Source organism: Mastigoproctus giganteus, chromosome 11 (assembly GCF_048544385.1).
Source record: "Mastigoproctus giganteus isolate SK-2022 chromosome 11, ASM4854438v1, whole genome shotgun sequence".
In the NCBI taxonomy this organism is placed as follows: domain Eukaryota; kingdom Metazoa; phylum Arthropoda; class Arachnida; order Uropygi; family Thelyphonidae; genus Mastigoproctus; species Mastigoproctus giganteus.
In genome coordinates this window covers 81,362,807-81,381,487 of record NC_143585.1, presented here as the reverse complement: position 1 = coordinate 81,381,487, position 18,681 = coordinate 81,362,807, and the positions used below count along the sequence as shown (strand labels likewise).

Sequence of the window (18,681 nt, the reverse complement as noted above, 5' to 3'; positions counted from 1 at the left end):
TCTAGAGGGAAATGGGAGGGGGGGGGTAGAAAGAAAGAAAAGAAGAAGAAAAAAATAAAGGGGGTGGGAATTAAAAAAAAAAAGTAGAACTGAAAATTTTTAACACTTCCCTTCACTAAACTCTTATGCACTATCTTCATAAAGTATTTATACTATACATATTCTTATTCTTTATACAAATTATTAACTATCTATTCAATTTTTACAACGCACTAGAACTATCTAAAGCCATTTGTGTCAGTAGAAATTTTTGCATTTTAAACACCTAAATGGCAAGAACAGAAAGCATATTTAGATTAAAAGGAGTTTCAATAAGTTTAGTCTCAATAAGTTTAGCAGGAACAATTTATAAGTTTATAAATTGTTCCTGCAAATTACAGCATCCAGAGATCAGGCACCTGTGGGGTGATTTGATTACTGTGTTTAAGGCTTTGAATGGATTGAGTAAGCTGAATGTTAATGGCATTGTTCCTCTTTCTGAGAATATACATAAGAGGAGGCACAAATTAAGACTGAGGAAAGATGGTTGCAAGGATAGATGTGTGAAAGTTTACCTTCAGGTAGCAGATCGCTGATTGTAGGAACAGGACATCTGTTGTTTTGGAAGTGAGTGATTTGAATGAATTCAAAGAAGAACTAGACAAATTCTTGGAGGATATAGATGGGTAAAGTGTGCAGTTTTTTTGTTGAACTATATAAGCTTGCTTTTTTGCATCAGGTGCCACTACTAGTCCAAGAAGAGCAGTGCTCATTGATAACCATTCCTCTAACTATAGCAGTAATAATTTGCCCCGAATGCCATACTGCTCCAATTTGTACAGTAGTCTTATGTAGAACAGTGTAAAAACCTCTTCCGAAATCTAAGTACAGGCTGGCCTCGATTAATGTGATTAATTCATCTCACAAGCGCATCGTGCAAAACGGAAACGCATTAATCAAATATAATAATCAATAGGAAAAATTATGATTGGTCCGTGACCTTCAGGAATGTCCATAAACAATTTTAAACTTTTTAACTGTATACCATGTAAAAGATAATAAAAATAATTATAGAATTAAATGTTTATTGCATAAAATATATAATGAAGAAACTAACTATTTTCTAAGAAAATATTTGAATACAGTCATTTGAACAGTTTTGGCTTTTTTTTTTTTTTTTTTTTTTTTTTCATCATACAATTTCCGATAGCCGACAACAAGCTTATCTAGGCCCTGGCAAAATAATATGCTTCTTTCAATGTTAGGAGCAACATCCATTACCATTTGTTTAAGGTTCTCTGCGATATGAAAGATTTTGCCTAGTTCTTTTCCCATTATCTCCTTTGCGGTAACAATTTCATCTGGCTCACACTCATTTTCTTCAGCTTCTTCGTACATACACATGCTGTTCCTCTATTTGAAGGAGATCATTATCACTTAGCTGTTCTGAATGCAAATTCAGTGATTCTCAAACGTTAGCCATATCCAAGCCTTTGAAACCAAGGTTTCAATATTAGTTGAAACCAAATTAGTTATGTCTTCAATAACTTTCTGAACTGCATCTTTGAAGCCAATAAAATCGTTTGGGCAATGGGGTAAAAGATGCTTCCAAACTGCTCTCATATTGCAGGCTCACTTATTTCCATGCTGCATGAATGTTTTCAATGGCCACCCGTATGTTATATTTTTTTCAAAACACTGGTACAGAAATTGCATTGTCTCCTGTTGTAGCTTCAAGTTCCTGTGCAAATTTTCTATAGAGATAGTAAGCCTTGAAAGTTGCAATCGTCCCTTGGTCCATGGGTTGCAATAATGAAGTCGTATTCGCCAGTAAAAAAACAACTTTCACATTTTCATTTAAGTCACCAAGTAGTAGTAGTAGTAGTAGTAATAGTGGCATGTGATGCAAGAAAGCAAGCATATGAGTTTATGCAGCATCAGCCAAAAAAAAAAAATATATATATATATATATATATATATATATATATTCACACAACCATTCCCTCTAAATGTTTGTCCAGTTCCTCCTTAAATTTATTTAATCTATCAACATCCACAATGACAGTGGAAGTTTGTTCCAGCAATTAACCACCTGCTGGCTAAAGGCAAATTTCCATACATCTGTCTTTCCTCAATTTGAATTTATGCCCCTTAGGTTCGTAATCTGAACAAGTGGAAGAATCCCATCAGAATTCAGCATGCTCAATACATTCAAAGCCTTATACACCTCAATCAGATCACCTCGCAGGTGCCTAGTCACCAGCCACTGCAATTTTCAGAACTTAAGCCTCTCTTGGTAAGAGGATCCCTTCATTCCCCTCACCAATCTTGCTGGTGAGAGAAAGTGCAGAAGGAGATCCAGGTGTATTATCTAAAAGCAACAGAGCTTTAAAAGTAAGATTATTTTTCTTGCAATAGACTTCAACTGTTGGACAGAAATAAGACATAAGACTGGTTGGACAGAAACCAGTCTTCAAATAGGGCTTTGATCATCCATGCTTTTTCATTTGAATGCAAAATGACTGGAAAGTTCGATGGCTGTATCCTTTTAAAGCCCTAGGATTTTGTGTATGGTACACAAGCATAGGCTTTAATTTAAAATCACCTTCAGTGTTACCTCCTAATAAAAGCGTTAGTTGATCTTTTGAGATTTTATACCCAGGTTGGGATGCTTCATTTGCAGCCAAATAAGTTTTAGTTGGCATCTGTTTCCAAAATAGGCCCGTTTTGTCTACATCAAATATTTGCCGATTGCCGTATTCACCATCCTGAATGATTTTTTGCAATTCTGCAGGAAATTTGGCTGCAGCATCTTCACCAGCACTAGCAGCTTCTCCTGTTACTTTAACATTATGCTGTCCTGCTCGATTTTTGAAATGTTCAAACCACCCTGAACTAGCAACAAATGTTTCAGTCTCCCCTTGGTATTTTGTTTCTCTGAGCTTAGCAAAAATGTTAATAGCTTTGCTCCTTAGATAATGGAATCATTTTTTGATTGTAATCTTCTATCCAAATTGATAAAAGACTTTCCATTTCAATCATTATTGGAGTTCTGGTTCTGTTATTTTGTAAAACAAATGAAGTTGATGAAACTTTACCTTTCTCTTTATATTCATCTTTACAGCTCAAGATAGTTTGTACCGGAGACTCACTGTATCCTAGATCTCTTACAATTTTTGCATAGTTTGCATTCATGTTTTTTAATAACTTCAAGTTTTTCAGTTAAAGTAACAACTTTTCGTTTTTTTTTATTGCAATCATGTTGTTTTTCACTATTTCTTTTATCCATAATTAACAGGGGTAGAAAATTAGAATTTTTAAATATGTCTGCACATGACTTTATTAACAGGAGACAAACAAGTAAACACATCTACTTCTGATGGTTGATGGAATATGCTGAGGCGGACAATGTGCAAACGCTTGTTTATTGGCCGTCAGATGCTTAGTGTGAGATTCGAATCTTTTTCAACTATCATATAAAAAAGATCGCGTTAACTGGAAATTTGTATCACATAAAGTAAAAAGTGGTATCATTTTTTCAAATCATGGTAACTGAAAAGGATGTTAATCAAACTCGCGTTATGCGAGGACTGGCTGTATATAATGTCAAAATTATTTTTTACATGTAACTGCATTATAGTATCCAATCAAATTAGTGAGACAAGATAGACTCTTAACAAATCCATGTACTCTCGTTTTTGTTTTCCTGGTGCTTATGTCACACCAAACTGACAGAATTGTACTGGCCACCCATGTCAATTGGATGAACTGCCTTATATATTATGTACTTCTAAACCAAGAGCAATTACTACCTTAGATTTTATGTGCTCTGAACTATGAGGCCTGCAGATGGATGGACCCCCCCCCCCTGCCCTGCAGGCCTTGAAATCCCAGACACCTTGCTTTCTATCCTACTACATGTTCCTCTAGGAGCATGTGCAAGAATCATTTAAAACTCTGTCTGCAGCTGCTGTTAATCTATTAGTCTGTGTATTCTCCTAAGCTAGAGTTTTTCTTACCCACTACTAACACTGTCTCAAGAGTATCATCAAATATTATTCCATTTCTTCTATTTAAATGTATCCCATACCTGTGAAAACAGACTTTTCTGTTAGTGAGCACAGACCATGCTGGGGAAAATTTTACCCCAATGAGTGTGCACAATCTCCCCACGGCTTGAACTGACTGACAAGGCTCTTATCATATACTCCTATCATTTCTAGGCAAAATTGTAGACACTTTCATATTTAATCCTGACTCAGCTTTTTTCAACATTGCTCTATACTTAAGTAACCCCTGAAATCTATTCTTAACATCTTAGTACCAATGTGTACAATAATATCAATTTTTGTGCCCTTAAAAGATGGCTTTCTATGTTTTTAGTCCTTTTTAACAAAGCAAATTTCCCATTTCCTTGACAACAGAATCACCCACAACAGCTATCTCCTGTTAGACCAGCTCACTCCACCATTCAGGATTTTGTCCCAAAAGTTGCATGGTGTAGTCTCCAGAATTGTGCTGTGTGGTCATGAGTTTGAAAGGTCCATCTTTTTAATTTCTTCAAGGGCATCAACCCTATCCCTCAAGCCTCATGTAAGCCCATCAGAATGCTGACTTGGCACTTAAGATCCTCATGCTCTCTGAAATGAAACACACAAAGTCATCACCCTTGGCTGTGTCATGTTCCACTACAAGTAACTTTGCAAGAAGACCATTAGCTGAATGAACACAATTAGCTGAATGAATGTATCTACAATTTTCTCCGAAGCCAAAGCATTCCTTCTACTTTTTGCTTTTCTGCTCTCATCTGAGGCATGATATAGTCTAAATATAATTTAAAAATTAAAATAACTGCATAAACTAAGAGGTAAGAGTACATTGATGCCTGCTATGAACAGATTTTATTACACAGTATATACCAAGTTATTATTTCTAAATAACATTACTAACTTTCTAAATTCTTAGTTAAAACAAAAAAATGTGTCAATGTATGCGAAGGACAAAAATGTATGCCAATCTTTAACCTACTTATTTACAATTAAAACTCTATAATTACCACTTGTTTTGATTCTTATGCCAATTGATGGCATTTTACTTCTTTGAATGGCATTTTACTTCATCAAAAAAAGAAATTTTAGGTAAAATTTCTTTTTTCGCTACGATAACTTTAGATTAACTGGAACTCAGAATAAAAGACTCTACTTATTTATACAGGATGTGGCACTGAAACTAGTGATTTTCATTTTGTAATATAAGTAAAATAAACCTTTTAACAATATAAATAATGCAGTTTTACTTCTTAAAAACAAAATTCATTAAATGTGCTCCTTGACTAGTCACAAACTTTCTAATTTATGCTGAAAATTTTCTATGGCCAAATCAGTAAAGAAAAAATAATTGAAAACTTGATACATTTGTATCAGGTTTTAAATTATTTTTTCATTACTGAACGATTCAACTAGTCACTGAAAATTAATTCCTGTTTTTATTTAAATCAATGTTAAAAATTAACTTACTTGCTTTTTTGCTGGATTTGATACTTCCAAATCAAGGAAATCAGGATGAGGAGGATCATCCAAATAATCATAGTTGAGGAGTAAAAGCTAGAAGTTTAGATATCAAATAATATATTTCATAAACAATGGCAAATAACTTATGTTCTAAAAAATGAAAGTAATATCTGTACAAGAAGACTTATTTTCCTTTTAAATTACAAAAATTTAATTTATATTCTGCTTATCTGCTATTTTATATAATAACATAAAGTGATAAGTAAACAAAGAGTAAATAGACAGTAACATAAATAAAAATATAAAGAAGAAAAATTGGTTAAAATAACATCTATTAATAAAAATTGATATAAGTGAGATAATAATTCATATTTAGTACCCCCCCCCCACCTCCCCAGGTGATAAGCAAATATTTACACTGCCTCAGTGTTTGGAGACTTATCTCAAAAACCTGTGGAATAGTTGACACAAATACAATTTGAAATAGTTGACACGGCTAATGAAAATATTTGATTTTTACTAAATTCAAAAGCCAACAAGAGAAAGGACAAATTCAAGATTATTACTGACTTATCATTATATTCTGAGTAAGTTCATAGGTCAAAATCAGAATGGTAAGATACAGAAATATACCTATAAACCCACAAAATCATCTGCATAATAAAGATGAAGACAAACCAAACGGGAGGAGGAGGAGGGGGTTAAAAACAATATAATGAATAATCTGAGCACCCTGAACATAAAAATAAGCTATTCAACAAGAATCATTTATATAAATTGCAGCAAAGTAGCTACTCAGTAACAGCAGTGAAGGTTTATTTTTGCACAGAATAAAAAGCTGATGCAAGGTAAAATAAAAAAAAAAAAAAAAAAAAAGACTGGTTTTTGTCGCCAGCCATAGAAAATATCTGAAACTAAAGAATATCTGAAACTAAAGAATTTAAGATAATGTAAACTAGTTAAGTAATGATGGACAACCTCATGCCTAAAGGGAAAATTTCAAGTTTACAAAATTTTATAAAGTACATATCTCCAAGACATTAAGCAATATCACCTCAACTAAAATGGATGCAAGTCCTTGATATCAATGGAATTGGGAATGGGAATAATCGAAGATGTCAATCAAAAAAATGAGATATCTTTTATAATATGGAAATTATCCTACATGTCACAACAGCTGGTGGGAATATACCGTATTAGCAGAGCTTTATTTTAAAGGGCATCTAACAATATTTAAATAGAAAGCAGAAATTAAGCAAAACTGTTAGAAAACATCTACAATGTTCTTCAGCTATCTCTTTAAATAATAGAACAAGATTTATAACATTTTACAACTAATTACAGAATTCATATCATTAATAAATTACATACAATACTTCATTTGACATAATATTCTTAATAATTATTTCACAGAGGTTTAGGTTCAAGTAGTCACTGAAAATTAATTCCCGTTTTTATTTAAAAATGGGAATTAACTTTTTTTTTTTTTTTTATCAAGGAAAATGTTTCTTAATTATCAAGTGTTCAAAAGATATATACTATACCTGAAAATGCTCGTAAGGATGGAATACAACAAATCCATTTGAATTTATGGCAAATGAATAACCAGTTGGCCCAATCTGGAAAAAAAATAAATAAATAAAAAATATATATATGAAGTTATGTAAAAGAATACAAGAAATAGAAAAAGAAAGAGTCGCAGAACAGATTAATGCCATCAAATTTATGATTGTACATTACATCTGTCTGTATATAACAATTTTTTTTTTTTAGTTAATTATAATACCAACCAGATAAATTGGAGAATTTAGCAAAAGTATTAGGGGTGAAGGGGCTTAGAGGGGAACAGGTATCCTGTGTGTTATCAGACACTCAGCCTAAAACACTGATGGATCCAATATCTCTCTATTACAGAAGATTTAGGAGAAGTCCGGTTGGCCTGCCTCCCTAAAATCCACTCATGCACACCTTCTCGATGGTAAGCCCTGTTACGTCACTTAGGTGACGTAACAGGGCTTACGTCACTTAGGTGGCAACGAACGTGTAGAGTGGTTCTCTTCAAGATGCCTCGTCAGAGTGAAGAGGAAAAGACCAAACCCTCCAGCAATGAGAGCACAACAATACAAATGGCCCTCAGTCCCCAGCAGCTTTCACTCTCCCTCTTATGGCAGTGAGAGGATCAGAGTGGAAGCAGAGGGTGCTAAGAATCTCTGGGTACGACCAGGCTGCCATGCACGGAAATTGAACTTGGCCTGTTATAACGTACGATCACTCATCAGTGAAGACAGGATATTAGAGCTGGAAAAGGAATTAGAAAATGTGAATTGGAATATCATCGGTTTGGCTGAAACAAGAAGAAGAAATGAATCACTTATAAGTTTATCAAGTGGAAATCTGCTGTACACCAATGGAAACAGTGAAAGGAGTGAAGGTGGAGTTGGGTTTCTGGTCCATAAAGATTTTAAAAACAACATTTTGGAATTCAAAAGTACATCACCAAGGGTGTCAAGACTAATACTCAAGATTTCTAAGAGGTACAAGCTAAAGATTATAATGATTTATGCACCAAAAACGAGCCATGATGATGAAGAGGTTGAAGAAACATACACTGAAATTGAGAGTCTTCTAGATGAGCAGAAAACCCACTACACTATTATTATGGGGGACTTCAATGCTAAGGTTGGAAAAAGGCAAAACAGTGCAGAAAGAGGAACTATAGGAAATTTTGGAATTGGTGAAAGAAATAAAAGAGGTGAAAGACTTGTGGAATTTGCAGAATCTGCAAGGAATGTCAGTAATGAACACTTTTTTCAAGAAAAGGGTGAACACAAAGTGGACATGGAAGAGTCCAAATAGATTAACAACTAATGAAATTGACTTCATCCTCACTAACAGAAGATATATTGTGAATGATGTTACCGTCCTGAATAAGGTAAATGTTGGAAGTGATCACAGAATGGTAAGATGTACACTTGATATAGATGTAGGAAAGGAAAGGAAAAAACTGACTCGAGTAAATAATACAAAGGTCTTTGAAATAACAGAGGAGGAGAAAACGCAGTATGTACTGGAACTTAAGAACAAGTTTGAGCTTCTGCAGACCGCTCAGGACCAAGATATCGACGAGGAATATTACAACTTTCTGAAAGTGATAAAGCCCAAGAAACCTATAGGGAAACAGAAATCCAAAGAAGAAAAAATTAGTCAAGAAACACTTGTCATGATGAACCAAAGACGACAAATGAAGAGCAAGAAAAACACTGACAGGGAGAAAATTGAGTATACTGAGTTATGCAAAGCCATTAGAAAGAGACTCAGAGAGGACATAAGAAGATTTAACCCAAGAAAAGTAAAACAAGCATTAAGGGAAAACAAAGGATTTAAATCAGCAGCCATGAGCAGTAATACAGAAAGACAAATGATACTGAAACTGAAGAATAACGATGGTGTACTTATAAACAGCAGAGCTGTAATTCTACTTCACAATAAAGATTTATTTATTTAATTACACAAGGAGCGAGGGAATGATACCAGCAGTGGGGAAGATGGATTGCAAAGTAGCAACACATACGACATACCCGATATTCTTCCTGATGAGGCAGAACATGCATTGAAGAAAATGAAGAATCGGAAAGCCCCGGGGGAAGATGAAGTTACTGTAGAGTTGTTAAAATTGGGAGGAAGAGACATAATACAAAAACTGGCAAGGCTCTTCACAAAGTGCATTAGAACAGGTGTGATGCCTAAGCAGTGGAATAATGCAATCATAGTTTTGCTGCATAAGAAAGGAGATAAATCAGAAATTGGAAATTATAGACCAATTAGCTTGTTATCCCATATCTACAAGTTGTTCACAAGGGTCATTACTAACAGATTAGAAAGAATACTTGATGAGAATCAACCGAAAGAGCAAGCTGGCTTTAGGACAGGATTCTCAACTATGGATCACCTTCACGTAATATCACAGCTAATGGAGAAAGCAAATGAATATAAAACACCATTATGCCTGGCATTTGTGGATTATGAAAAGGCATTTGACTCCATACAGCATAAGGCAATGTTTCGGGCACTGGAAAGACAAGGCATAGATACCCCATATATTATGATTTTGAAGAAAACATATGAGAGTGCTACATCCTTTATTAGACTAGACAAAGACAGTAGCAAATTTAAAATCGAGAAAGGAGTTCGACAAGGAGACACAATATCTCCGAAGCTGTTTACTTCTGCCCTTGAGGAAGCTTTCAGAAGATTAGACTGGTCGCAGAAAGGAGTCAATGTGAACAGAGAGTACCTAAACCATTTACGATTTGCAGATGACATTGTGGTCATAAGCCACGATCCCAAAGAATTAGAGGAAAATCTTAATCAGTTATGCACAGTTAGTAAGGATTTTGGACTAAAGATGAATATGGCTAAAACAAAAGTAATGATGAACAAGTATGCCACGGAAAGGGAAATAATGATTGAAGGAGCAGTAATTGAAAAGGTGGAGTCATATACTTATCTGGGACAAGTTATTAGCTGTAATAATGATAAATGGCTAGAAGTCAAGAGAAGAATAAATTTTGGATGGATAGCATTCAGGAAATATAGTCACATACTGAAGAGCAATATCCCTGTTTGTCTGAAACGTAAAATAATGAATCAATGTATACTCCCCACCATGACTTATGGAAGTGAAACTTGGGCACTCACCAAAAGAATGGAAGAGAAGCTAAGAACTACACAGCGAAGAATGGAACAAATTATATTGGGAATCAGACTGTTAGATAAGAAGAGAAACACATGGATTAGGCAGCAAACTCAAGTAAAGGACATTCTTATCAAAACTAAAGAACTAAAATGGTCTTGGGCAGGACACATAGCTTGAAGACATGATGACAGATGGACTAAGAAAATAATAGAATGGTACCCAAGAGGAGCTAGAAGAAAACCTGGAAGACAAAGGCGGAGATGGATAGATGAAATTCATGAGTTTTTGAGTAGTAAATGGATGGCCAGTGCTCAAAACAGAAGGAACTGGAAAGTTGCTGGAGAGGCCTTCATCCTGCAGTGGATTGAAAATGGCTGATGATGATGATTAGGGGTGAAAACTATACTCATTAGTTCGAAGTGCCAAGTTTAGTTAACCTAAGTTGGATTTCTTTGTTGTACCCTATAAATAAACATATATAATAAAATGAAATAGTAAAATTAAAGTGATAATATAGCTAATTATAGATATATGGATACATTGAACAGAATGTTAACAAGGGCTAGCTCCCATCAATAATTAGCTGAGGCTATCTGTTTCTGTTTGCCATTTGCCAGTTTTTTTATGTTCAAATATACTGAGAATTTACTGTGAATATATAATCAAAGTGGCTTAATTACTTTAATATACCTTAAATTTAGCAGAAAACTTTCAGAATAACCGCTAGGCCGACAGATTACAGTGAAAATCAATAATAATGGAAGTGAATAATGAATAATATATATGAATACCAACTATTTGTTTATGTAGTGAAAAGGAAGGCTTATGCCTAAAATTAAGGTGAATATGAAGAGGATTAAGGATAGTAATAGACCTCAATCTCCCTCGAATTGCTCTAATAGATTTTGAGGTATAAAAAATTAGAGTTAGCAAGCAAAAAGCAAAAGCACAGAAACAGCATTTTATACAGGGTGTTTCAGTTAAACGTTTCAGAACTTCTAAGAGGGGTAGGGTACATCCTGACAACTCGAAATCATATAGCAATGTGGGGTCGGAAATGCTTTCCTGAAGCGGTGTTGTACACAGAAGCACCATAAAGAAAAGAGACCGTAAGTGAGAAATCGTTTTAATAATACATGAAAAGAAGCAAAAGGTACATGGATTAAAGTAAGTGTTCGAAGTTTCTTCCACGGGCTACAATGCACGCCTCACATCTCCGACGCATGGACATCTGAACATTCTGGAATACTCCAGGCGAATTTCTTCGGCAGCTACTGCGATTCTTGCAACCAGCTCCTCAGCATTGTCAACAGGGTGTCATAAACTAGCGATTTCATATGACCCCAGAAATAAAAATAAAGACATGATAGGTCGGGTGAACGTGCAGGCCAACGCACGGGACCACCACGTCCGATCCACTGTTGACCAAATGTGACATCCAGGTAGTTACGAACATCTCCGCTATAATGGGCAGGGGCTCCATCATGTTGGAACCACATTGTGTGTTGCGTCGATGCAGAAATCTGTTCATCTCTCAAAAGTTGTGGCAATACTTGCTGCAGAAAGATCAAGTAGATAGGTCCGGTTAGACGACACGGTAACAGGTAAGGTCCGATGAGGTGATCTCCCATAATACCGGCCCATACATTGACCGAAAATCGAATCTGTGCTGCACGACGTCGTATTGCATGCGGGTTCTCGACCGCCCAGATATGGTCGTTATGCGTGTTGAAAATTCCTTCCCTTGTGAAGGATGCCTCATCGGAAAACAACACTTCAGCAGGAAAAAGGGGATTTGTAGCACATTTTCCAAGGTACCACAGTGCGAAAGCAATACGAGGTGCATAATCCTCCGGTTGCTGTGTCTGGACACGCTGCCTGGAGTATTCCAGAATGTTCGGATGTCCATGCGTCGGAGATGTGAGGCGTGCATTGTAGCCCGTGGAAGAAACTTCGAACACTTACTTTAATCCATGTACCTTTTGCTTCTTTTCATGTATTATTAAAACGATTTCTCACTTACGGTCTCTTTTCTTTATGGTGCTTCTGTGTACAACACCGCTTCAGGAAAGCATTTCCGACCCCACATTGCTATATGATTTCGAGTTGTCAGGATGTACCCTACCCCTCTTAGAAGTTCTGAAACGTTTAACTGAAACACCCTGTATAGATACTTAGGATTTATCAGGAGTGTAACTGCCTGACCTTTTAGTAAGGATCCTGGAATTATAGTATGTAGTGATATTTGATGTAATTAGAAGAAAGTTTAGATACCTAATGTATTATAAATCCAATAATGATTAGAAAATTATCTGATATATTAGAAGTCTTTTGAATAAGATATAAAATCAAGCACAATAGAAAATACCTGATATATTAGAAAATATATGGATAAGATAAAAATATAGAAGCCATGGGAGCTTCTATATTTATGCTAAATTTAAGGTATACTAAAGTAATTAAGCCAATTTGATTATATATTCACAGTAAATTCTCAGTATATTTGAACAAAGAAAACTGGAAAATGGCAAATAGAAACAGATAGCCTCAGCTAATTATTGATGGGAGCTAGCCCTTGTTAACGTTCTGTTCAATGTATCCATATATCTATAATTAGCTATATTATCATTTTAATTTTACTATTTCATTTTATTTTTCTTTTATTATATGTGTTTATTTATAGGGTACAACAAAGAAGTCCAACTTAGGTTAACTAAACTTGGCACTTTGAACTAATGAGTATAGTTTTCACCCCTAATACTTTTGCTAAATTCTCCAATTTATCTAGTTGGTATTATGTACTATTAAGTGCAATAGCATCATTAATACACAGCCATTTCTGAATAAACAGAATATTTATAAGGCGGCATCGTTTTAAGTTATATCTCATATTGTGAATACATTATGGAGTTATACTTCATAACTGTTTTGCCATCACTGCATCACTTGGGTGCCTATCCATCCACCGAAGAAGGGCCAAATAGCCCTGAAACGGTGCTGTCTGGGTGGTGGTACCTATCTGAGAATAAGTAACATTAGTCTTCTCCTTAGGTGAAGCGTTACTTATTCGATGTAGTGCAATATCATGGCAACTGGTTGTGAAGGTATTCACAATATGAGATATAACTTAAAACGATGCCGCCTTATAAATATTCTGTTTATTCAGAAATGGCTGTGTATTAATGATGCTATTGTACTTAATATATACATAGTCTAAATTTGCTTGCAGCTTGAGGCCTTAAATGCATCCTAATTGGTATTATAATTAACTAAAAAAAAAAAAATGTTGTGTGTGTGTAAAACCAATATCATACACCATTAACAGATATCCAAACCTTACCTTGCGGTGTCACCTTTTGTCTGTAATTCAGCCTATACACATCTTGACATGGACTCCACAACTTGTGGAGTCCATGTGGTAGTGCTACCCATGCATTGCGCAATGTGATCAGTAATGGGTGCAGATGTCAGGTAGACAGTCATAACATCAAATTTCCACTTACAGTAGATCCTGAGTATATTGAATTGGGTTGATATCAGGTGAGGTGGGTGGCCATGAGAGGATGAAGAATTCACTGTCAAATCCTAGAACCAGACAGCAACATGCCAGACCTTGTGGCATGGTGCAGTCTTGTTGATAGATGCTGGAGTTGTATGGATACACTGCCATCATGAAGAAGGTGTACTTAGTCAGCAATGATAGAAAGGGAAGCACTCCCATCAAGCCATGATTAATGATGATCAGAGGGCATGCTACAAAAACAGTTCCCATAACACCACTTCCTTCAGTATGCAAGAGTTGGAAAATGGATTCATCAGAGCAAGCGACAGATTTCAGCATGTCAGTGGTCCAGTGCTAGTGCTGATATGTCCATGCAAAGTGCAATTTCATGTGTCTTGCAGTGAGCATGACAACCTGTAACAGCTGACACTTGTCATAGCCTATATGAGTTAGTATCGGGCACAGCAGTCCACTGGATATCGTGGACTGCTGTGCTTGCTATTACTATGTGCTATTACTATGAACATTACAATTATATGTATTACTGTGTCTTGCTATTACTATGTTATACTGGGTGGTTAGCTGGTCACTATGCCGCATCACTGATGACAAGAGGAGATACGATGCTCACCAAAGGCATTAATCACATGTAGCTGGCCCATGTGTACTTTGGGTTAGTTGTTTGACCACTGTTCAGCAGCCCCCAGAATAGGAACACTTAACCATGTTGTTTGGCCATTGTCAAGGTATTGGAACCTGCACATCTTGCCCCCATAGTCATTCCATGTTCGAAGTCGGAAAGACCAACTTCGAACATAGAACCTGAACATGAAAGACCAGTTTCAATTACATATTGGCCATTCCTGACTTTGAGCCTTCACCAAAATCACAGACCAGTCCATTCCTACACAATGGGGTTTTGCTAATGCAATGCCAACTGTGTGACTGTTACTACCCTTTAATTATAAATTTATTTATAATGTCCAATAAAATAGCTTTTTTTTTCATACTTAAATTTCTCATTTTTGGACCTAATTTAATATACTCATTTTCTAATTTTCTAATATACTCATTAAACCTAATTACCATTTCATTTTTTTCATACGTCTCGATTTACTCTATTAGGTTAAATTTTTATAAATTTTCATAGCCTTAAAAGTCAATTTAAAAATATAGCACCCAGAGGCAATGGCAGTCTCAAGTGCCAAAGGGGTTACTATAATCCCTCCCCTTATAAATTTTCTTATAATCAAAATAAAATTCTGATTCCCCAGAAAACTTCTTTAGCCTACCACCCTCTCTTCTCCTCCCCAAAAAAATCCTGGGATTGCCAGTGCACAGAGGTGAAACTATAAATTCTGGGCTTTTCACATCTGCCAGATTGCTGGATGACCATGTGCCCCATGTGCTATGGGGATACACGTGAATAATGATATGACATCTAATGACATCATCATCTCGTCCTCTCCGATATCTTGACTCCTTACAAAGTTCACAAATTCCACACTATCTCCAATAACCAACGCGGACCGACCCACAACTGGAGAAATCAGCTGCGCCAGATATTTATATAGAGCATACGTAGGGCTACCAATGAAGGAAACTATGGGCCGTAATGGAACATTCTCCTTGTGCATCTTAGGTAACCCATAAAATCTGGGCAGCCGACACCCTGTTGCATGCATGGACCAATACTTGTCCTTTGGAATCTTTTCCATTTATAGCCAGGAAAGTAGCATCTTATTTACATGCTGTTCTAAGCTAGCCAAGGGGTTTCTATGGATAATCTTATAAGTACCACTATCACCTAATAAGTCTAACACTTTCTTGTGGTAATCTTCCTTGCTTAATACCACCATTGATCTGCCTTTGTCTGCTGGTAGGATTATAATATCTTCGTCCCGTTTAAGTTCTTCTAGTGCTTTCTTCTGTTTCGGGGTAAGATTTGGAGCAACCGTTTTTGCCTGGCTCAGAATGGCAACAGCTTTAACATGAATTTGATTGGCAATGTGTTCAGGTAATTTGCTAATTGCCCTCTCAATGCCCATAGATGTTTCGGTGATTGGAGGTTTGGGGGGCAGCAATGCAAACTTAGGTCCAAGAGCCAATAGTCTCTATTGTTCTTGGGTTAAAGGTTTGCCACTTAAGTTCTGAATAAAGTTAGAATGGTTACTACCCCTAAATACAGTGAACTGCTCCTCTAATAACGTGTTGAACTTCTTAATATGTCTCTGTTTATATGAATAGGTAATCCTATTCGTTCTCTCCAAAACTAACCTCTTCACACCCATCAGGTGTAGGGGGACAATCTACTACTAATATCACCTAATGCTACATCAATCAATCTCCTACTATGTCTCAAGTCATCATGAAGTTTCTGGATCCATGTATTCAAAACCTTCTTTTGGTACCACGTGATAATCCTGGACAAACGGGCATCTTTGAATGGTGCCTTGATCTTAAATCCATGTAGAATAAGATTATGATCCCTGCAACGGTAGGCAAACCTTAAGTGCTGTTGCTGTTTGGACTCACCTATACTGTATCTTTGGAACCTTTGGATGTGCCGCAGAACTGTATGGCCATAAACATTAACTATATCTGCAATAAGGCCTCTAAGGTTGGGATTATTCATACCACAAATTTAAACGTATACACCAACCGTTTATAACTCATTTAATAGTAAAATAAAATAAAATAAAATAAAATGATACAAAAGACTGTAAAATAATACAGGCATACCTCGGTTAACGTTACCTCTGATAACGAAGCTTCGCTATAACGAAGTCGGCAATTTCAAGCCCCATTTAACATAAAAAAAATATATTCCAGTTTAATCACCTGAAATCTAAACAAACTGAAGAAATTACGGAAACCTTTGGGGCTTCTCGTGGTTGGTTCGAGAAATTTAAAAAAACGGGCCAGGATTCATAGTGTAAAATTAACAGGAGAAGCTGCAAATAAGTTTCCAGAAAAACTAAAGGAAATAATTGAACGTGAAAATTTTCCAAATTTGGTGTTCAATGTTGACGAAAGCGGTTTGTTCTGGAAACGGCTACCAACAAAAAACTTCATATCTATTGAAGAAAAATCAGCTGCTGGGTTCAAAGCAGCCAAAGACCGTTTAACGTTACTCTTTGGATCAAATGCCTCTGGCGATTATAAATTAAAATTGTTATTAGTTTACCATTCAGAAAATCCGAGGGCGTTAAAAGGTAACATAAAAATGAATTTACCTGTAATATAGAAAGCAAATAGAAAAGCGTGGGTTACCAAGGAGTTATTTACTGATTGGTTTGTTAACCACTTTTGTCCTGAAGTAAAACGGTATTGTCAAAAATCAACTTTGAAGAAAAAGCTGTTTTGTTGTTAGACAATGCTCCGGGACATCCTACTGATCTTAACACGTTGGACACATGCATTCCTGTCAAAGTTGTGTTTCTTCCAGCAAACACAACTTCCCTGATTCAACCATTGGATCAGGGAGGAAAAGCATCATTTAAAGCTTATTATCTGCGTTGAACATTAAGCAGTTTAACTGAACTAGAGGATAAAGATGAAATGACAGTTAAAACTTTTTGGAAAATACACCATTAAAAACGCAATTGAAAACATTGATAGTTCTTGGAAAGAAGTCACTAAGAAATGCTTAAATGGAGTTTGGCGCAAAATATGGCCAGAAGTTTATTTATTTATTTATTATTTAAGTTGTACAAGAAGAAGAAAATAACATCCAAGAAATTGGAAATGAAGTTATCCAGATGGCTCAATCAATAGGTTTCGAAAATGTCGATGAAGAGGATGTTAGAAATTTATTGAATGCAGAAGATAATGGTTTTTCAGTGGAACATTTAGAAAACCTTGTTAGCAATGAAGACGAAGTTAAAGAAGTTCCTGCCGAAAAAGTGTTAACAACCAAAGATTTAAAAAGGTGCTTAAATGACATTGAAAACGTTAAATTTTTTTAGTGAAAATGATCCTGATTTAGGATGTTGTTTGTTTGTTTGTTATTTGATTTTTAGGAGCATTAGCAACTAAGGCCATATTGCTCCGGGATATGCGGTGGTCATTCCCTGACCTTTCCGCATTCTCCGTATTTGGTGGTGACGGGCTCGAACCCCGGTCTAATCAAGAAGCGTGTGCTATGCACTGCTGCTCCTTCCCACCTGGCTACGGAGGCGCCCCTGATTTAGGAAGAAGTATTATTGTTAAGCAATCAGTGTTAAATGCAATAACTCCGTATAGGCAATTGTTAAATGAAAGAGAAAAAAAGCATAAACAATCAACTTTAGACTCGTATTTTAAAATGTGATTTCACTTTGTATGTAAGTTGACTGTTTATTTAATAAAACTTTTCTTTGTTCGAAAAAAAAGCTTTTCATTTTCTTTACGTAGGAACGTATCCCTATTCTGGCCATAGTATTTTTACCTCTGAAAACGAAGTTTCGCTTAACGAAGTAATTTCGTGGAACGCATCCTATTCGTTATTCGAGGTATGCCTGTATTTACAAAAATATGATTATTTACAAAAAAACTAATTTACAACAAAAATAAAATAAAACAAAATAAGTAAATAAGTTAAAATGCATTAAAATATAAATTTAAATTCCCTACTATCCGGGCCTGTCAGATTGCATTGCGAAGATGCTTCGCGATTTTCAGACACGCTGTGTGCAACTCCCGGGCCAGAGGTTGCACACAGTAGTGTCACAGGTCAAAGACCCCATTACTAGGGATTCTAGTAGTGGGGTCGTATATGAGATCACATGCCCGGATTGTGGGGAATGTTACGTGGGGGAGACAGGACGGCGTCTCAAGGACCGTCTGGGGGAATATTCAAGAGCGATACGGACCGCAGAGCTCAATAAATCCGCCATTGCCGAGCACTATTGGGAAAAACAACACCAGATCTCCCCCGACAACACTGTCATCCTTGACCGGGCACATAGATTCTGGGACTGCAAGTGGCTGGAAAGTCTGTGGATTGGATCCTC

The 18,681-nt window shown here is 36.0% G+C and overlaps 1 protein-coding gene across 3 annotated transcripts in view; it reads right to left on the bottom strand.

Moving 5' to 3' along the window:
- Positions 1–18,681, bottom strand: part of LOC150078191 (voltage-dependent calcium channel subunit alpha-2/delta-2-like) — a 663,667-nt gene that overhangs the window by 404,003 nt on the left and 240,983 nt on the right. For all 3 annotated transcript variants that reach the window (XM_090384688.1, XM_090384689.1, XM_090384690.1), the window contains 2 exons: positions 7,034–7,108; positions 5,496–5,582 (listed from right to left, as the gene is read on the bottom strand). In XM_090384688.1, the coding sequence (XP_090240814.1) occupies positions 5,496–5,582; positions 7,034–7,108 (162 nt within the window). The remainder of the gene's footprint in view (positions 1–5,495; positions 5,583–7,033; positions 7,109–18,681) is intronic.